At 47.7% G+C, this 21,811-nt stretch overlaps 1 protein-coding gene across 1 annotated transcript in view; it reads right to left on the bottom strand.

Annotated features, from left to right (window-relative positions):
* The window catches only part of FTCD (formimidoyltransferase cyclodeaminase), a 28,603-nt gene that overhangs the window by 5,194 nt on the left and 1,598 nt on the right, over positions 1-21,811 (bottom strand). Inside the window, exons 2-11 of the mRNA XM_060232118.1 lie at positions 18,156-18,339; positions 16,672-16,800; positions 14,722-14,810; positions 12,951-13,130; positions 9,866-10,003; positions 6,321-6,452; positions 5,198-5,259; positions 4,367-4,496; positions 3,800-3,961; positions 2,957-3,000 (exon numbers count right to left, since the gene is read on the bottom strand). Of these exons, the coding sequence (XP_060088101.1) occupies positions 2,957-3,000; positions 3,800-3,961; positions 4,367-4,496; positions 5,198-5,259; positions 6,321-6,452; positions 9,866-10,003; positions 12,951-13,130; positions 14,722-14,810; positions 16,672-16,800; positions 18,156-18,339 (1,250 nt within the window). The remainder of the gene's footprint in view (positions 1-2,956; positions 3,001-3,799; positions 3,962-4,366; positions 4,497-5,197; positions 5,260-6,320; positions 6,453-9,865; positions 10,004-12,950; positions 13,131-14,721; positions 14,811-16,671; positions 16,801-18,155; positions 18,340-21,811) is intronic.

The following is a 21,811-nucleotide window of genomic DNA, read 5'->3' as shown; positions in this document are numbered from 1 at the left end:
GGTTCCCGCGCTAGAACACCATTGGGTCATTTGAACCGGCAGGGGGCCTATGATTTGGATCCTACTGTTAGGGTTGCCAAGTCCAATTCATGAAATATCTGGGGACTTTGGGGGTGGAGCCAGGAGACATTGGGGCAGAGCCAGGAGCAAGGGTGTGACAAGCATAATTGAACTCCAAAGGGAGTTCTGGCCATTACATTTCAAGGGACAGCACACCTTTTTAAATGCCTTCCTTCCATAGGAAACAATGAAGGATAGGGGCACCTTCTTTGGGGGCTCATAGAATTGGGCCCCCTGGTCCAATCTTTTTGAAACTTAGAGAGTAGGGGAGAGCCACTGGATGCTGTACTGAAAATCTGGTGCCTCTATCTCATAAAACAGGGCCCCCAGGGCCCCAGATACCCGCGGATCACTTCTCCATTATTTTCTATGGGCATAAGCCTCCATAGGGAATCATGAGTTCCCAGGCCAGCAGACATTTCCCTCCCCCACCCCCGCTTTCTGATTATCCTGAAGTGGGGGGGCCCCTCCAAACTGGGGGATCCCCTGCCCCCAGCTGGGGATTGGCAACCCTACCTACTGTCCATTGTTCCCGAGCCCCCAAGCTCGGTCCTTAAAGCGCCAATGAGCCAGGCAGGAACACTATTAAAGAACATAAGCATGAGTCCACATACACAACAATATTAATGTTTTCTGGGTGGAAAGATTCATTCAGTCATCAGTTGCTGCTTGCTAACAACAGGCAGTGCTCTGCTCCTGGGCCAGAGTCGGTGGCCATTTTGGAGAGTATGTATGACCAGGGGTGGAATTCTAGCAGGAGCTCCTTTGCATATTAGGCCACACACCCCTGATGTAGCCAGTCCTCCAAGAACTTACAAGGCTCTTTTTTGTAAGCTCTTGGAGGACTGGCTACATCAGGGGTATGTGGCCTAATATGCAAAGGAGCTCCTGCTAGAATTCCACCCCTGTGTATAACGATCTTACAGACAACGGTGCCTGCCCTGCATGCCATCTAGTTAGAGCATGAGTTTAAACAGGAGAGAGATGGGACATTTTTGCCTACTTTAATTCTTCTGCTCACTTGCGAATATGCCTGTAAATAGTTGTAAGCTTTAAATAAATCTTCTGATTGTTAAAAGATTGAGTCCTTCTGCATCACATATTTCCCCCAACTGCTTGGAATGCTAGGAGTGGGACAAGAATCCCTAGGAAGGAGAAAAGGGGCCAAAGCCAGTTGACAACTCTCCAGGGGAGCTCCAAAGATCCGTGGGGAAGTCCCAAGGTAGGTTCCAAGTGACACTAGAAAGAGGTTAGGAGGCGGTCCTGCCTAACCAGAGCCCAAGACCAGGACATTGGTGGCAGCAATACCCAGAGGAAGTAAGGTGGAGCGGCTCCTTCAGGTTCAGAATCCCAGGAGGGGGGCCCCAGCTGATGCAGGCCTGCTCCACCACAGATTAAAATGGCTTCATGGCTTTACAAAAGCCATTTAAAATTTAAATGGACATTCTGCAAAGTGGCACTGTACGAGAGGGAAGGCGAGCAGCAAGTTCACCCACTTCCGGGTGGGTGAAGTAGCCTCTTTGCCTCCACTCACACACCGCACAACTTTGCAAAAGCCATTTAAAGGGAACAAATTCCCTTTAAATGGCACGTAGACCTTACAAACCTCCTGGGAGATCCATGTCAGCAGGATGGCACTGACTGGGCTCATGGACCATGAACTAGGCCCCTGTCCGTGGTCCGATCCGTGCCCATCCCTAGTTGTAACCCCTGCTTTGTGGAATGACCTGCCTGAGGAGGTAAGGAAGGCTCCCACACTTCCACCATTCCACAAACTGTATCAAACAGAATTATTCAGGAGGGCAGCATTACAGTCCTGCTTCCCAGATTGCTGTGAAGCTTCCTGTCAGGCTGTATAGGAAAGGTTTTAACACCAGAAGTACTGGAAATGCAACCTGCCCGCAAATCGAATGGCAACTCCATGGAAGATGTGTGGATAAATAAGTAACAAGGCTGCGTTTCTTGAATAAGAACAGACTGACTTAACGGAGAATGTTTGCGCAGCCAAGAAGTGATGTGGAAAACAGGAGCGTTAATTTGACAGTTGATAATAATAACAGCAATAATAATATAGATTCTTCATTTATAACAGTGATGATGACAATGAACTTTGTAACTAGTTATGTAGATTTCTGGGGTTTTGCAATTTTATATATTTGCAATAAAAATTAAAAAATCATTTTGAAAGCTACATTTATTTTGCTAAAAATGGAACAGTTATTTTTATAATAGGTGGAAGTCCTCTGAGCAGACTGTCACTCTTGCTCATTTTGATGTGTGTGTGTGTGTTTTAAATAACACCTGAGAAAATAATAGGAAAATAAAATCCTTGAAAATTGCACCCACTTCTACACCTTGGCACTTTCCCAGAAGATTTCTTTCTTTCTTTAAAGCATTTATAAGCCTGTTGTCCTCCCACCTGGAACCCCTAAGACCTCCAGGAGCAGGTAGATGTGACCTGCATGTGGCTTGAGCAGAATGCATTTCCTGCCCTCCTTTACAGAACCCACCAAGAGCCTCTTCTGATTCTTTAGTTAATGGCACCTTGGATGGATCCGCACAGCTCATGTCTCTCTTTCCCAGGAACCATGGGAACACAGGGCCTGCAGATCTGTTACAAAAAATTCTCAAACCCCCTCAGGGAACTGCTGTTTATGGGTGTGATCACACATGCGAAATAATGCAGTTTCAATCCACTTCAGAAACTGTTTTAAAGTGGATTTTGCCATTTCACACAACAATCCTGTTGGAAAGTGCCTTGAAAGTGGATTGGAAGTGCATTATTTAGTGTGGGTGACCACACACACTTAAACTTTGTCTCAGGGTGACAAAGGTTTGGAGGTACGTAAAACACTGGAATACAGAATCATTTTTCAGGCAACTCCATATTACATACCTTTCTTTCTCCTCAGGTGTGCTCTTAGGAAGTTTCATGGCATCCTGTGAAGAGGGAAGAAATACGCATTTCTCAAATTGCATTTTACCTCATTACCGGAGCTGCCACTGAACTCCAGGCTACTGAGACCAGTTTCCTTAAATGAAATGGGGCTCTGGAGAATGGACTGTGTGGAATAAAGCCATCTGGTTGCCTGCTGCAGCAGCCTCCTGCCCCCACACTCTGGCCCCTGCCCTCAGTCCCACAGCAGCAAAAATTGGGGGGGGGGGATTATGTCACAGCATCACCAGCCACCACCAAAGACGGTTGGCTGGTTGGCTGAATGACAGACAGATAGATAGACAGATAGACAGATGTATGGATGACAGCAATGCTCCCTCTAAGCTGTGAAGTCTTGTAAGCAAAAATTCTATTTTGTGAGCTACTAACATTAAAGCTGTGAGCTACTGCATAAATTAGTTTGCTTTGGGACCATTCTTTCTGAGCTAAGACAAAATGTGTGAATTGGAGGCTGTGAGCTAGCTCACATTAGCTTAGAGGGAACACTGGATAACAGACGGATGGACAGATGGATGGATGGACAGATGTGATGGTGGAAAGTGCCATCAAGCTGCAGCCAACTTCAGGCTGTAGGGTTTTGAAGGCAGGAGACATTCAGAGGTCATGTGCCATTGCCTGTGCCTCTGTAGTGACCTTGGACTTCCTTGGTAGTCTCCCATCCAAATACTAACCAGGACTGACTCTGATTAGCTTCCAAGATCTGACAAGGTTGAGTTAGCCTGAGCTATCCAGGCCAGGGTAGACAGGCAGACAGACACACAGACAGACAGACATATCTCTCACCATGTAGCTGCTGAAAGCCAAGGCGTCTTCGTCCACCATGGCCACCAACTCATTCATGGCCTGATGAAAGGGAGGTATTAACTGCCTCATCACTGGGTCCAGTTCTTCAAATTGCCGCTTTCCATAGGTCATCAGTCCCACCATGCAGCCCAGTGCTGCCCCCTAGAGGGAGACACAGTATAAGGCCCCCAGGAGAAGAGTGTTAAGGTCTGCTGAGACTAAGCAAAACAGGGAGAGAGAAGGAGCTATGGGCGTTGTGTGCATGACATACAGGAGGACATCATTCCTCTCCTACCTAATACACTAATGAAGCTAAGGGGGGGGGGGCAGAGCTCAGTCCCAGAGCCAGGGCTCTTTTTATAGTAGGAACTCCTTTGCATATTAGGCCACACCCTCCTGATGTAGCCAATTCTCCTGGAGCTTACTGAAGAGACCTGTAAACTCTTGGAGGATTGGCTACATCAAAGGAGTGGGGCCTAATATGTAAAGAAGTTCCTGCTACAAAAAAAAAAGTCCTGGGCTTGTGAGATTTCTGGTTGAGGGTTGCCCTGTTTAAGGATCACATACCAAAGAAGACATGGCTGCTGAGACAGATCCTCCACCAGGAGCAGCTGAGCGGGACCCAACTTTCTGCACCAAGGTGCGAAAAGGCAGAGAGACCAGGCAGCCACTCTCCTTCTCATCCTGTACCATCTCCCTTCAGAACACAAAAAGAAAAGAGCAAAATCATACCCGTGTACTTCTAGACAACTGGGATTTAATGCACTGAAGAAAGCAGGATATTCAAACAAGCTGCCTGGAGGCTGTCAGCTAGGTTTGACTTTCCCCTGGTGGGGCCAGAAGATCCTTTGCGCCCAGCTTCTGGGAATAGAAAGGGGAGAATTTGCACCACTACATCACTTCCAGGAAAGTGATATAGGATAGTGCTAGGAGTGGCCTGAAACTCTATGGCTTTACCATAGAGTTACCAGTGATTCCTAGAGCTACCCTATGTCACTTCCATGTTCCTCCATGGCTCATAGGATGTTATGCCCACCCCCCACCCCCCGATTGCCCTGAGTCTCCCATCAGTTGCCAAGCAGGGCAACCCTACAGTGTCAGATGATCTTTGAGCAAAACCCTGAAATTATTCAAAACACGGACTGGATTCCATCACCTGGTTGTGCCTAAAGCCACATGGGGAGGCCAAGACTCTCTCCAGAGACACCTTCTGGAGAAAGGAAGAAAACGTGGCAGAACTTTGCTCCTACCCCATTCTCCACCGGCACCTCCCTTCATCCCATTTGCTACCAAGGCAAGGACTCATGTGGAACTTCAGAGTAGGTCCTGTAACAAGCAAAGGGGCACAGATCTACAGCCTAACTCCAGAGATGGCAAAAGAAAGGGAAATTTCCATACTCAATGATGCGCTCCTTGGGATTGAATGGACCCAAAGAATCCAGCCCCAGGCGGCTGATGACCTGCAGTTGAAAAACAGGAGCCAAAGACAATGTTTTTGTAAACTAGAAGATGAAACACCAAACTGAAAGAGCTCTTACTACTGGACTGAGCTTGACTCCGACTGCACTCCTGACCCTCCAACTGACTGACCTCTGACCTACTTTGAAGACTCTTCCCTACCTGACCAGTATTGCACCTCAGCACCTGATAACTGGCTCAGACTCTCTACGACCTCCTCAAGGCCCCTACCATCAGTGGATTCATAGAGGTAATCTCCATTATGACACCTCTCTTCCCCTGCCTCCTGGAGCAGATTGCTGCCCTGAGGCTTAAAACCCCAAAAGAGGGTTGTCAACCTTCAGCAGGGGTCTGCAACCCTTCTGGAATTGCAGCTGAGCTCCAGGTTGCTTTGAAGGGCAGACTCGACCTTGCTCCCTTCCCCCAACCCTGCCCTCCCCAGGCTCCACCCCCAAATCTCCAGGAATTTCCTAACCCAGAGTTGGCAACCCAAGTGGAAAAGGATCAGTTGCCCATCTAAGTCACAGTACAAGAAGCGTCACCATTCATCTCTGGGTTCCCCTCCCAGGCAGCCTCTTCCCCTTCCTGAATATGTGACAGCTAGACAAACTCTATAGGTTCACTCCCCCACATAAATTGCTGTTGGCATTTCTGCCTCAAATATTGAAAGCATTGCAGCTAGGCATGGGGGACCAGTTCTGTTTAAAAGAGACATCCCCTCCACTCAGTGTTTGCATGTAAACCAGAAGGGCTGCCCATGATCTGCCTCCTGCCCTTGCCCCCCTGGGATCAAAAGCAACTGGGGACCATTTGTTTTAGGGGAAAGGTGTGACTGCTCCATTTCTTTCCTTGACATTCCAAATCTTTATTATATTTATTTGCAAAATTTGTACACCACCTTGCTGCCCACCAAGCAGCTAACATTTAAAACAAAACATTATAAAAGCATCTCATGAAACCAATTTAAACCAAAGCCAAAATACGTATTACGAGCACATAAAGCATTAAACTCCTTTAACATTTCTTTGTCTAACACACAGTTAAATGAAAGCTGAGACGTTACCAGTCTAATTTTGTGATCTTCCTCAAGAATGAAGAGATTATTTTTGCTTATATAAAATTCTGCTGCATCCAATATGGCCTTTTTGGGGACAAGGCCCACAAGTTGAGATCCCACCACAGGCAGGTTGAGATCCTAGGAGCGAGAATCAAAATTTTATAATCTAGCAGAGTTACACATGGTGTGGTCAGCAATCTACTCCATTTAGGGTTGCCAAACTGCTGTTGGAAAGAACAATACATAGAAACTTGCATGTAATTTCTCCCAAGATAATGATAACATGAGTAAAGGATGCTACAAGGACAATGGCCCTTACAAATATTTAAAAGCAAATAAATGCAAAGTCCATCAGGGGTAACATTAGTGTTGCCAAGACCGCCATGCCCTCCGGCACCATAGAGTTTTCCTCCCAGATTGCTAGAGCATCCGGGAAAACCATAGAGTTTTCCTGGACTCTCCTAGAATGGCCCCAGTGACATCATTGTGACATTAGGGGAGGATCCCCTATGCCAGCCTAATGTGGGCCGGTGGGTTGGGAACCTCCAGGGCGGGAGAACCCCTGCCCAGCCCAGGAACTTGGCAGCCCTAGGTAACATCCAAGTAGTATCTTCAAAACAAAGCCAATCTTCCTTTTCATTTATTTGCTTTTAAATATTCGTAAGGGCCATTGTCCTTTACTCATGTTGTTATGATCTTTGGAGAAATTACATGCAAGTTTCAGTTTATCATATAAAGCTGGCATATTGATTGGAGGTTTATTTTTTCACAGAAACCTTTGGGTTTTGTTCTCTCTAGCGCACAACCGCAATTCTCCTTGCTTTTCCAAACTGCAGCTGGAGATCCAGAATTACAACAAATCTCCAGTCTACAGAGATCAATTCCCCTGGAGAAAACAGCTTCACTTGGGACTGTATGGCATTATACTTGCTGAAATCCCACCTGCCCCCTCCCCAAACTTTTGCCCTCCCCCATCTCCACTCCCAGATCTCCAGGAATTTCTCAAGTCAGATTTGGCAAACATAACACCATCCGGGACAGAGCACATGCACACCAGTTACTGAGAGAGATTAAATTGGGGGATTTGGGGCCAATGAATCCATGAGGAAAAGGGGATAGGGACCCAGTTCTCCACAAACTAAGCAATTTTCTGTCTACAGGATTGTATCATCACTGCATGGATTGCTAATCACACCCAGTAACCTCCACCCTGCCGTAGATTCTTCAGCCATTTAGTATGAATCCGGCTGCCTGTGGACTTTTATACATAATCCAAATGAGACTGCAACTACCAGTATCTGATCAAGAGTGAATTGCACAACAAGATCAAATGCATACCAAGGAGCTGAAACTTTACCCTAGCCTTCTATCTGGGAAGCAGCTGGGGCTTTTTTGTAGAAAAAGTCCAGCAGGAACTCATTTGCATATTAAGCCACACCCCCATGATGTCACCATTGTTTCACACAGGGGGAGGGGGGACATTCCAGGCAGGTTTTTTTCATTAGCCTTCTTGTTAAACATTACACTTAATCTAGCGCGCCAGGAACAACTTTGAAACTTTCTCCTTTCCAGTTCTAGGACTCTGTCCTTTGGCTGTTCTCCTGTTAACGTTGACCCTTTTCACTCAACTCTCTTCGCTCACTTTCCATTCCGACTCCTAAACCACATTGCCAAAATCTTAACTCCCTCTTGCCAGCATGCCTCTGGAGATTGGTTATTTCCAGGAACTGTGGAGTTATTTTCACTGCTGTACCTCTCACAGGCCCATATGAGGGTCTTTCTCCTAGTGCATTGATGCTGAGGGCACTGCTGTTCTTGCAGTCACCCACGAGCGAGTTAGTTTGTTTGTTTATTGGATTTATATCCCGCCCTCCCCTCCGAAGCAGGCTCAGGGCAGCTCACAGCAATAAAACAATAAGAACAATAAATAACCATTTAAACAAATAATCAGTTACTGAAAAAAGGACTTCTATGTGCCAAATGTATTATTTAAAGGGCTAAATCTCCAGGAATTTGATACTTGCTTAGAGTTGCCAGGTCTGTGTTGGGAAAAAAAACCCTGGAGACTTTGAGGGTGGTTCTGGGAGAGGGCAGAGTATGGATAGGGGAGGGGCCTCAGCATCGTACAATGCCGTAGGGTCCGCCTTTCAAAGCAGCCATTTTCTCCAGGGGAGCAAACAAACTGTGCCAAACAAACAATAACACTTCTCTCACAAATTTAGTAGAATTATCAAAAATGTCCAATGTCCATTTGGAGAGAATGCTTTGAGGAGTTGGTGTGTGTAACTGACTTTTTACAGTAAATTGGCTATTCTGCGCAGCAAAACGTGATTTCTTTAAGCCAGCGATCACATGAAGGAAAGTTCAAGCTTTCAAGCAGACCATCATGTATGGACTCCACTTACAAGAATAATTGGACATTGAACATTTCCCCACTTTTCAGTGATAGAAGAAAGTTCTGGAGCCATACCTTTGAATATTTTCTTTGTGCTATATATGGTACTGTGCTTGTGTACTATCCTGCAGAATTTGTGAAATTCTTTGAATTAATTTTTGATAATTCTACTAAATTTGTGAGAGAAGTGTTATTGTTTGTTTGGCACAGTTTGTTTGGTCCCCTGGTTCTCACTGTGCCTTGGTTTGCTCTTGCCATTTTCTTCAAGGGAGCTGATCTCTGCCAGCGGGATATCAGTTGAAAAAGCGAGAGATTTACAGGCCCTACCTGGAGGCTGGCAACCCTATCAAATTGAATAACATGATACTTCAGCTCCTTTGCATATTAGGCCACACACCCCTGATGTAGCCAGTCCTCCAAGAGCTTACAGGGTTTTTCTTACAGGGCCTACTATAAGCTCCAAAAGGATTGGCTACATCAGGGGGTGTGGCCTAATATGCAAATGAGTCCCTGCTACAAAAAAGCCCTGCTTCCCCCCATTTTACAGGTAGCAGAGGAGAGACTGTGGCTCAGGATGCTCTGATGGGCAGCTCAGCTTCTCAACCACTGTGCTGCACAAGTCCACGTGACATTAAGAATGTATAATGTAGGGTTGCCAACCTCCAGGTGGGGTCTGGAGATCTCCCAGAATTACAACTAATCTCCATACTACAGAGATCATTTCCCTTGGAGGGAGTGGCCACTTCGGAGGTTGGACTCTATGGCATTGTACCATGCAGAAGCCTTCCCCCTCCCCAACCCGTCCCCAAAATCTCCACTAATTTTCCAACCCAGAGTGGACAACCCCAGCTATGGGAAGCGTTGTCTCCAAGAGCAGAAGCCGTTGTCTCTTCTGGGCTTCTTGAGGGCTTGGAGGGAGGTGATGGGCTCTCCTTCTTTGGAGGTTTTTAAACAGAGGTTAGATGGCCATCTGACAGCAATGAGGATCCTGCGAATTTAGGGGGAGGTATTTGTGAGTTTCCTACATTGTGCAGGGGGGTGGACTAGATGACCCTGGAGATCCCTTCGAACTCTATGATTCTATGAGGGCTCACACATGCATGCTTTGAACTCTTTCTGTTTTCCGAAGGTAAACAAGCAAATCCAGAAAACTCACCCGAGCGTCTTTGCAGACTTCTTCGTAGACAGCGTGGAGAGGGGTGGTTTCAAAATCCAACAGATTGGTGGAGACTTGAGCAATGTTTTCCTCTTCCAAGTACCAGCCAATGCCTTGCACCTGCCTCAGTCGCCCCGGCTGCAGAGAACAAGGAGAAGCCTCTTGCTTGTTACACCCATCCTTGGTCTTACACAGGGCTTTTTTGGTAGAAAAGGCCCAGCAGCATCTCATTTGCAAACACCCAGCAGAAACTCATTTGCATATTAGGCCACATCCCCAGACACCAAGCCAGCCGGAAGAGCCAGTTTGGTGTAGTGGTTAAGTGTGCGGACTCTTATCTGAGAGAACTGGGTTTGATTCCCCGCTCCTCCACTTGCACCTGCTGGAATGGCCTTGGGTCAGCCATAGCTCTGGCAGAGGTTGTCCTGGAAAGGGCAGCTGCTGTGAGAGCCCTCTCAGCCCCACCCACCTCACAAGGTGTCTGTTGTGTGGGAAGAAGATATAGGAGATTGTAAGCCGCTCTGATTCAGAGAGGAGGGCGGGGTATAAATCTGCAATTCTTCTTCTTCTTCTTCTGTGCGTTCCTGCTCAAAAAAACCCCTGGTCTTACGCATGCAAGCAAGAATGCCAGCAAAGAAAACTTTCTGCCAACCTCCTGAGGAAACTGACCAGTGAAACTCTCTGGACACTATCTTGAGCTAGTGGAAGTGTCAAGAAAACAATTCTTCTGCAAGATTATCCTCGTTCCTGCCTGGGTCAGAGCCAATTGACCTCCAATTTAAGAGAAATTTTATATGGACTTGAGTGACTCTGTATTGAATGAAATCACTGGAATTTGTGACTACACAGAAGTGGCAGCAGCTACTTTGAATTACTGAGAGTGCATCTTTGGAATTCTGATTTATTGATAGATATTGCTTTGTATTATTTTACATTGCCTTGAGGCATAATGAAATGGATTGAAATGATATGATACTGACAAGTTTGTGAGTGTACTCATTTTGTAGTTTATTGGCATGGTTGTGTCAGCTTGTACGCTTTGAAGTTTACTTTATTATCTGAAATGCATGTTTATTGCTAACTAACCCTATAAGTTCTTGCTTCACTAACACCAGTATTACAGGGGGAATGTGAAAGATGGACGGGAGGGGGTGATTAAGGTGCCAAAGGTCTTTGAAGTGCAAAACATCTAGCTGGTTCTCAGGCGCCTGCCAGGGACGAGCAAGGCCACAGCAGGGGAGGAGAGACAGGCTGTGCATGTGGGAAGATAACAGATATGTGAACTGGTTACTTTCAGCGGAAAGGCCCCAGCTTTATTATGAGAAGTGATTTAAAACCCCTTTGCTTTGATGTATGTCCATAAATGCCTATGCTTAAGCTTACTTCGCTATTAGTATCAATGAACCTGTGCAGAGAACAGCATTGTTGCAATCAATAAATGGAACCTTAGTTTTGAACAAAGACAAGTCTGTTCCTTCTTGAAACTTCAATGCCCCTTCACTGACAGGTTGTCTTGTTCTTCACTTTTGAGAGGGTGGTGGGGCCACAGCAGCTCAGACGTGGGGGCACCAAGTTGAGGTTCTGTCAAGTCTGTCTATAACTCTGGCTCAACCAAGGAGCATGCTGGGTAAAACCAAAGTGTAACCAAATGCTGCTAGCAAACCCTCTCCTATCCCCCCTCCCTTCCAGTAGAGAGTGTTCCTGCTTTGAAATGGAAATGTGTGAAAAGTCTTATCTGTGCCTTCTCAGCCCAGGCTCAGGGGGAGAGGAAGGAGCCTAGGAGCATCAAGGCCACTTGGCCTCTAATCAACATGAGAATGTATTTGTAACATCTATGTGTGAATGTTCCTTACGCAGTTCCCCCCTCCCATAGGAATCCTTTTGAAGTATCCCTTATATGCAATGTATCTACTGTATGTAATTTAGTCTTTTCAAGCCTTGGCTTAGGCCACAAGTATCAGTATCAATAAAATAGTTTCTTTGTATCTACATCGACTCATCATTGAATCTGCAGACTTGACAGGTTCATTGTGAGCCACAGCAGAAGACCACCGTGGCTTTGCCACTACTGAAGCATCCTTCCCATGGGCTCTGGGGAGAGGGGTGTTGGTCCAGAGCCAGACACTGCTGACAGGCCCAGAAGAAAGGGGCTGCCACTGCTGCGCCTCCCTCTGCCTATCCAGCTGCTGTGCTGCAGCTCAGCTCTCTCTCCCTGCAGCCAGTGTAGAGAGCCCAGTCAGAGCCACACAACCAGGCAGCCCCCTGCCCCCCCTAAACAGATAATCCTGGCCATGTGCCCCACTTGACGAGAAATCCTGGCTATGGCCCTGCTGTGCAAGAACATTCATAGATAGAGTTGCCAACCCCCAGATGGCTGCTGGAGATCTCCTGGGATTACAACATCTCCAGGTGACCAGAGATCAGTTTTGCTGGAGAAAATGGCTGCTTTTGAGGGTGGATTCTATGGCATTACACACCATTGAGGTCCCTCCCCAAACTTTGCCCTCCCCAGACTCTGCCCTACCCCAATCCCCAGGTATTTCCCAACCCAGAGCTGGCAACAATATTTGTGGAGATGCCAAATCAGTGAGGGAGCCAGGGTTCAGGATAGGGTTCCCAAGTCCCCTGCGTTCCGGAATGAGGGACTTTCGCTCACGCGCGACATGATAACATCCCCGGACGCGACGTCATTGCGCTGGCAACACTGCACACGGCCATTCTAGGCACTTCCAGGAAAACTCTATGATTTTCCCAGATACTCTAGCCATTTGGGAGGGGAAAACCTCAATGGTACCTATTATGCCATATGGTACCTATTATACCATGGTGGTTTTTCCTTCCCAAATGGCTAAAGCGTCTGAGAAAACCATAGAGTTTTTCTGGAAATGCCTATCCAACCCCACCCTCCCAAACAAAGCCTCTCCAATGTGGTGCAAAAGAGATTTCTAATAATACTCCAATATCATCCCATACTACTCCATTTAAAATACTGGGAAGATCCCTCTTCACTGTGCCTGTTTTGAACAAGGATTGAAGTGGAGCAAAAGCATCAGCAGGACAGTTTTCTCCCCAGAACCCAGGGTACCTGGTCCTTCCCACGGCCCTGCTCCCGGATGTTCAGGGCTATCCGGTGTGCCAACTCCTTCGTGCACAGCAGATTGACGTTGTACGCTATAAGGAATTTTCGAGCCCCTGTTGCTGTTGCTCCCCATCTTGGAACAAAGTGTGCAGGGCCAAAGTCAGGAGTCCATTCTGCTTCTCTGAGCTTGAAAAATAGGAGAGAAGAAAGGGACAGGTATTATTCAGCCAACAGGAACATACTCTTGAATAGGAACCAACCAGGTAGTTGGTTGACGGTCCACATATCACAATGTACTGCAGGGCTTTTTCCCACCCCCCCTGGTAAAAGAGGTGCTGGAACTCTCAAGAGGCAAATGAAGGAAAAACACACAAGTGCCCCTCATGAACTTTTAAACATTTTTTGTGGATTTTGTTTCCACAAAGAGGTTCCGGAACTCCGCTTCAGTGTCTTCCCCAAGGAGAAAAAACCTGATGTCCTGTAATACTAACTATACTATTTCATCTCAAAGGATTCCTTTTCCCACGGCTTTTTTTGTAGCAGGAACTCCTTTGCATATTAGGCCACACCTCCCTGATGTAGCCAATCCTCCAAGAGCTTACAGGGCTCTTCTTACAGGTCCTATTGTAAGATCTTGCAGGACTGGCTACATCAGGGGGCTGTGGCCTAATACGCAATGGAGTTCCTGCTACAAAAAAAGCCCTGCGTCTTCCTCACAGAATCACAGTGTTGGAAGGGGCCATGCAGGCCATCTAGCCCAACTGTGTTGTGATGAACCTTGAACTAGATGACTGCCTGAGGCAGCAGCCATGATGGTTACAGGGGGACCCTGCCTTACAGTCATGGTAGACCAACCCCAACAAAATGAAAGTGCACCTGCTCTGGATCATGGCTGGCGCGTGGGAGTAGGCCAAGTAGGTAGTGCCTAGGGCACCACCAGGCCTATTGTCAAGCATCAGATCTCAAAATAACCAGCCGTTGATTTTGAAACAAAGTATTGGTTTATTGATAATCCATTGTGCTCGGGTAGGCACCAGATCGGAAGTGATACAGTGTAACTCTAGAATACTAACTTTAAGGGGGCACATCAAAGATACCTTAGGAATTCCTACTCAGGCTTGCTACTTTATCTATTCTTGCAGTTTAGCAACATCCTGGGTCCAGGTCTGTGCCTGGGAAAGCGTCTCAGGAGGCCTTATCTTCAAAGAGGACATTCTTGCATTTGCTACTAGTGAGAACTAAGGAAGAAGTTACATGGCTTTGATGTGCAACACATTAGAATTACAGTTAACAATACAGGAATACTAATACAGAAACAAGATACTTGACACTTATGGACCACTGCTAGGCGCACCTTCTCCCCATGTGCAGCATGGGGAACCTGCTTTCCCCAATGGAAAGCAGGCTCCATGGAGCGCAGACGCTGCCCGGCGAGTTTCATGTTCCCCGGGGCTATTACAGACCCAAGAAACACAAAGGCAGGGTTGCCTGCGCAGTGTTCTCCTTGGAGCCTGGCAGGCTCCCAGGACTGCAGTGCACAGGCGCTGCCCGGTCGCTTTCACATTCCCTGGGTCAGACCCATGGGGTTGGTGGAGCAGCCAAACACCGAGTGCGCTTGGAGTCCGGCTCTGAGCACGCCCACTGCTGCCCCGATCGCGGGAAGCCTGAGTGAGGTTGGGGGAGGCGTTGCAGCGGGCGCACTCAGAGCCAGGCTCCGGAAGAACCCCCAGCGCCGGCCTGCTCTGGATCCTCAGGGCAGTACCTCCCAAACACTTACTTTCTTGGGGAGGGCTTCATATTCTCCTGCTCGGACGGCTGGCAGAGACCTTCTGCTCTCCTTCAGAGCAGCTTCACCGTACAGATACACTGCAAGTATAAAGAGACTGCTCAGGGCACAACTCTTCCTCCCTCCTTTCTACCTAAACCCAGTGAGTCAAGGATGGCCGCCAATAAATGGAAGCTCAATCCATTATTTTGCTGTTGGCCACTCTGAGCAAGTAGCGGTGGGATACCAATATTTTTTTCAAATAATAAATATAATGATATTTGTGCTGAGCATTTTCTTTTGTTCCAGGTTTTGATTAGTGGAAATCTAAATGTGGGGCTGGTTCAGTACAAAGAATAAAGCTCAGTCCAGTATAGGGAAGCAACTCCTCTGCCAACTGGTGTGAGTTGTTCGCAGAGCATAACAACAGCCTTCTCCCCAACTGATCCCTCAGGCCCCCCAAAACCAAGAACTCCTGCGATCCCCTCAAAGAACTTGCCACTATAACCAGGCATAACACCTTTAAGAACTAGTAGCTTCCTTGCTCCTAGAGGGGGCAGAGCCAGGGCTTTCTTCGTAGTAGGAACTCCTTTGCATATTAGGCCACACACCCCTGATGTAGCCAATCCTCCTGGAGCTTACAGGGCTCTTAGTACAAGGCCTACTGTAAGCTCTTGGAGGATTGGCTACATCAGGGGTATGTGGCCTAATATGCAAAGGAATTCCTGCTACAAAAAAGCCCTGCACACATCACTGATGCATCCCCCCACTGTCTTACTATTCTCCCTTTATACACCACGAAGCAGAGAACTACTTAAAATGGGGTCTCCCGAGAGTGATGTTTTCTGCACCCATCAGCAAAACGTATGCATGCTGTCTGTCTCTTGCTATATCAGGATGTGGTTGTCACTGTGGAGGAATGAACCTAGGGTTGCCAATCCACAGGTGGGGGCACTGCATCCCCCGGTTTGGAGGCCCTCCCCCTGCTTCAGGGTCGTCAGAAAGCGGGGGGAGTGGAGGGAAATGTCTGCTGGGAATTCTATTATTCCCTATGGAGATTTATTCCCATAGAAAATTATGGAGAAATGATCTGCGGGTATCTGGGGCTCTGGGGGGGGCTGTTGTTTGGGGTAGAGGCACCAAATTTTCAGTATAGCATCTAGTGCCTCTCCCCAAAATACCCCCCAAGTTTCAAAAAGATTGGACCAGGGGGTCCAATTCTATGAGCCCCAAAAGTAGGTGCCCCTATCCTTCATTATTCCCTATGAAAGGAAGGCATTGAAAAGGTGTGCCGTCCCTTTAAATGTGATGACCAGACCTCCCTTTGGAGTTCAATTATGCTTGTCACAGCCTTGATATTGGTCCCTAATGTCTCCTGGCTCCACCCCCAAAGTCTCCTGGCTGCACCCCCAAAGTCCCCAGATATTTCTTGAATTGGACTTGGCAACCCTAAATGAACCACAGCTTGAAGGCATTTGCCAGAGGTTAGCTGTTTCTCATCTCCTCTTTTCCATGCAACTAACAGGACTACTTCGCTTTGTTTGTATACTCCATCACCTGTCTGTTATTTTACCGGATCAATTTAACCTAAAGGACGTTCCCTAAATGGCATCTAATCCTAGACAATCACATCACCATGGATAACGGCCAATCAGGCCAAACAAAAGTATTCATATGGTTATGATGTAGCTCTTCCTGGAGCTTACAGTAGGCCCTGTAAGAAGAGCCCTGTAAGCTCTTGGAGGATTGGCTACATCAGGGGCTGTGGCCTAATATGCAAAGGAGCTCCTCCTACAAAAGAAGCCCTGGGCAGGGCTCACATGTCCACCTACTTGCAGGGGTATTTAAGGCCTCAGTTCACTCTCAACCTTTGCTGGAACAACATTTAAGCTCCAGCACTGTTGACTCCTTAGCCTTGAGCAGGACAGAAGATCTCCCAATCTTTTGCTACAGCCAACTTACCAGGCACATGGAGTTCGTCTGCCAAACGCTTGCCAAAGAGATTGGCACAATGAACACAGTCCGCCATGGTGACATTTCTCACTGGGATGAAGGGGCACACATCCAGGGCTCCCATCCGGGGATGTTCCCCTGAGATAGGAAAGATAGGCTTCAGAGAGACATTGTGAGGCTGGAAGAATGCCGTGGAGCAGACATGGGAAAACGGAATTTGGACAAAGCTGAAGTTTCAGGTGTCTGTATTAGTTTCAGAAACTGTGTCTGAGAACTGTGGCAGAAGTTGCGCAGAATATTTCCTTGGCTTTCCTGCACCCCCAACCCATCTTCCTGTCCCATCCAAGGCTGCAAATTCTACTAGAACATTGCTAGAATGGCCTCTAACGGCCTCTAGTTGTTTCTGAAGCCACTGGAATACCCTGCTTTCCTTTTATACTAAGAACAGCAGTGCTATGCTAGAAGAGAAAAAAATAGAAGATGAAAGTATGTTTTGGGTGAGCAAAAAAAAATTGGTTGCATACTTTAAGATAGTATAATACTTTAAAATTTCCATAACTGCCATTATTCATGAGATGACACCAATAGCTGCTCTGCTAAATTTCAGAATGTTGGGACAAATTATCTTGGTATTTATATGAATACCGTTTCAGGCCTTTTAATGACAAACTGATGGAAAACAAATTTGTCTTAACTATCCAGATGTTCTTACAGTTCTTTAAGATGGTGTGGAAAAGGGTGGTGACTCAAAGGAAATGCCTCTGCTTGGCATGCAGGTCTCAGGTTCGATCCTCCATCATCTCCAGTTGAAAGGATCAGGTAGGAGGTGATGGGAAAGACCTCATCCTGAGACCCTGGAGAGCCGTTGCCAGTCTGAGTAGATAATACTGATTTTGATGGACCAAGGGTCTGATTCAGTAGAAGGCAGCTTCATGTGTGTTCATGTGTGAGATGAGAAATGTCCCAGTCCTCTTAAAGATACAGTCACATATATATTACAAGAAGAATTTGGAAACCATTGGAATTTGCACCCTTGAGACTGAGCCGTCCACATGGTGGGTGAGCTCGTTTATTCCATTTCTATCCTGATCTTTTTCTAAGGAGTTCAGAGTGGCACACAGCAAGTTGAACGTGGCAAGTTATCATATTTGACTTTGAAACCACCTCAAGAAGTAAGTTGGGCAGAAAGGAAGTGACTTGTACAAGCCAACTTTGTGAGTTTCATGGCTGACCCATAATTTGAATCTTTGGTTTTCCAAGCCCAACCCCCAATGTCAGAGGCAATTAGAGTGTCAAAGTCCAGAGAACCCCACAACAGAGGGTGACTTCATCTTCATCTGAATTCATCCCCTGCTGTGATACCACCATATTACTGGCCCTTTATGATGTGTGATGGCTCTGGCCAACACTTTCAAGAACCAGGACAAAATATACTGTCCCAAACATGGGAAAGGTTGCAGAGTCCTCCAATCCCCTCATTCCACTGTGATCACCTTTGTGGTTCTCCATGTTGATGAGCTGGAAAGCTGTCCTGGCCGCATTCAGTGCACCCTCAACAATCGCTGCAGGACTCCCCACGAAGGTGTAAACGGTCCGATTGGTGGAAGGCCCGGCATCCACATCCAGGAGCTTGCAGCCCTCCGTCTGGGAGATGGCCTTGGCAATCCCATTGATCACCTGAATCAGAGCACACAGGCCATTAGTGTCAGAACTTGTATCTGTTGTGTATGCTGAGCTTGGTATTCTTAGCCTAACCGACTCCATATTGTAACTGTTCACTAATACATGTCCTTGTAATAAAGCCTACTAACCAAATGCCTTGCATTTCAAACAAACTGTAACCACTGAAGGGTGACAGATAGCCTCTGGAAAACATCTGCAGGTGTCCTTTGAAGACGGCCTGCTAGAACGGTGCAGCAGGGCTCCTTCCTCCTACATGGAGATAAGGGACCCTGGGAACAGACAACTGTCTCCTAGAGTGTGAGAAATGGTTTTATTGTTTCTGTTACAACCCCTTAAAGGATGTATCGATAACCGAGCCTGTTATCAGAGTCAACTTGTGCTTCACCGAACACAGTTCTCAATAAATGCCTTATACTTTTGCAACAAAGTAATAAGCGTTGTTTGAAGTTCTTCAAGTTCTGACAATTAGAGACCTTGGAGAGTCAACCTAGAAATCAGGGCCCTATCATCTACTTTTAAAATAAGAAACACCATGAATACTTTACATCCTTCTGATTCAATTTATTTTTCCTCAATTACGTTGGAAGTGTTCCTCTTTGTGGCTTTAAACTACTCCAAACAGGGTACATTCATTGAGCTGCAAAGTCACCAGAAAAGAACGTATTATATACCCATAATATAGTGGGTTCTATGCAGAGTCAGCGATAACAAGCTCTTTAATAGAAGTGACATAGTATAAGCTCACATTACAAGACTGGTGTTGGGGCCCATGGGCCAAACTTATATACATCTCTGGGTTCCCGCACAAGCATGTCATTGGGTCATTCAAACTGGTGGGGGCTTGTGATTGGTCCTGGACTGCAGGGATTTGAATCCTGCAGCCCTTTGTTCCCAAGTCCCCAAGCTCAGTCCGTACAGCTCCAACGAGCCAGGCGGAAACATCCAAAGTCTTCCCTTGAGTCCACATACATAACATCCCTCCCCACTTAGTTCGCAAGCCCCTAGTGAACATAGTCTTTAAGGTATGTGGGCTTGCGGTGCTTTCGTGTCGACCGCCTGAGCACTGGAGTTGGCGGCGATGCGGTTTCTGCTTCAGGCGTTACTGGTGGAGACCCTGGTGCCGAGGGGAAATCTGCTGGCTGGACTGGGTCCTTCGAGGACTCTTGCGCTGATGGTGGTCCCATATGTTCCGCTGGTGCTGGCACGGGTGTAGCTGCGGGCTCTTCTGCTTCCTCCGGCTCATGGGTTGTTTTGCCTAGAGCAGGCGCCGGAGTGGTTGCGTTCTCGTCCTCATCCTTGGGCCACAGGGCGGTCCAGCTCCTCTTCGATCTTGGGCCTAAGAGCTAGTGGCACCCGCCTGGCCTTCAGCCATATGGGCTGCACGTTGGGATCCAGTTGTAATGCTACGGGGGCCCCGGTGTATGTCCCCAGAGTCCCATCAGAAACAGCGGGGAACTCTTCGCACACCTTTTGAAAGTCTCTTTGAATGGGGGTGTAATGGATCCCTGTCACTTGGATGCCCAGGGCCTGGAACCAGGACCGACCTAGAAGGCTGCCCAGATCGCCCTCCAACACAGTGAGGGGGAGCTCACCCTTGAACTTTCCGTACCTAATGTGGACCAGACCCACTCCCAGGACTGCAACCTCCTTCTTCTGAAAGTCCCAGACAATGAATGAGGTTGGTTGTAACTGAGCTTCCTCCCCAGGGCACATCTCCCTGAACGTGCGGACTGAAATGACCGTCTGGCCAGTCCCGGAGTCTACCTCCGTTTTGCAGGGCTTGCCTTCCATGAACACAGTCACGTAATATTTATCCGGGGAGGGAAGGGGCAACTGGCATACCTGGGTCCCCGAAGTGGTGAGTGCCTAGATGTCGTCCACTAGTGTGACCTCATGGCAGCAGCCATTCTATTGGTGAGGAAGTTTTCCTTGGTGCAGCACCGCTGACTGGCACACCCGAGCTAAGTATCCGGCCTTCCTGCATGTATGGCAGGTCGTGCTCCTGGACTTGCATGTGCGCCACTTGTGTGGCTCCTCACAGCTGGCTCAAGTCTTGGGGGTGGTCGATTCTGTCGCTCGTGGCCTTGGCTTTTGTTGGCCCGCCTGGTGCAGCTTGAGGGCATCATCCCTGTCTGAGTCGTCCGATTCCGCAGCCGGTCGCAGCTGGTGAGCGCTGGTTCCCAGGCGGCGGGCCTTCTCCTTTTGCGCGTCCTCGGCTGCGGTGGCTATTTGTAGGGCCTGCGGTGGCTATTTGTAGGGCTTTGATTCTGACACAATTTTCCGATGTGCCTTCACGTCCCTGAGGCTGTGAGTGAACTTCATGAGCAGGGCCTCTTCCAGTTGTGTACTGTACTCCGCCTTCCTGCCCAGGTCTCGTAGGCAAGCTAGGAAGGTCGCAACGGTCTCGTTCGGCTCCTGGAAGCTGTTGAGAAACTGTAGTTTTCGGGTGAGGAGAGTAGGCTTCGGGATGAAATGGCCAGTCAGCATCTCGATGATCTTGTCGAAGGAAGACGTCTCAAGCGTCTCCGGCGCGACCAGGTCCTCTGCTAGCTGTAGTGTGGCGATGCTGCAGTTGCTCAGCAGGATGGCCTTCTCAATTTCAGGTTCATCATCCTTGATTCACTGCGCCACGAGGTGGTACTTGAGTCTTTTGACCCAGGCTTCCCAGGCCTCAAGCTGTGCCTGTCAAACTCCGGAATGGAGTTTTTCGATCCGGACACAGCAGCCATGATCGGGCTGGGCAGCGGTGCCTCTTCCACAGCGGTGCTGGAGCTCGATGCGCTTGGCGATGTTGGGGTGCCCTGGACCTCGCTCATCCGGATCCCACCTTCATCGCCACTATAATATAGTGGGTTCTATGCAAGGCAGAGTCTCAGAGTCAGTGATAACAAGCTCTTTAATAGGAGTGGCACATAGTATAAAGTCACATTACAAGACTGGCATTGGGGCCCACGGGCCAAACTTATATACATATCTGGGTTCTCGCGCAAGCACGTTATTGGGTCATTCAAACCGGTGGGGGCTTGTGATTGGTCCTGGGCTGCAGGGATTTGAATCCTGCAGCCCTTTGTTCCCAAGTCCCCAAGCTCAGTCCATATGGCTCCAATGAGCCAGGCGGAAACATCCAAAGTCTTCCCTTGAGTCCACATACATAACAATACCAAAGGACAATTCCTTGGCCAAGGGCAGCGGAAGCCACCCCTCCTAATTCTGTGACCATCAGCTGTACACAGCACTGATTGGTTAGTGTTTGTAATATCACAAACCTACCCCTAATTCCTAGAACTGGATTTCTTTTCAAAGATGAGCAAATTTTCTGTAAAAATCATAGAAATCATAGAAAAGTGGACTATCCACTTGAAGAGTGGAGTGAAGCAATACAGGAAACTCCCTCCATAGAAGAAAATGCCTTTAAGAAGTCCTGTTCACAGATGCTGGGATAAACAATATCTGGTGTACAAAAGAA

This window comes from Heteronotia binoei, chromosome 1, assembly GCF_032191835.1.
Source record: "Heteronotia binoei isolate CCM8104 ecotype False Entrance Well chromosome 1, APGP_CSIRO_Hbin_v1, whole genome shotgun sequence".
Lineage (NCBI taxonomy): Eukaryota > Metazoa > Chordata > Lepidosauria > Squamata > Gekkonidae > Heteronotia > Heteronotia binoei.
Note: the sequence above shows the minus strand (reverse complement) of the source record. Positions and strands in the feature narration are given on the sequence as shown.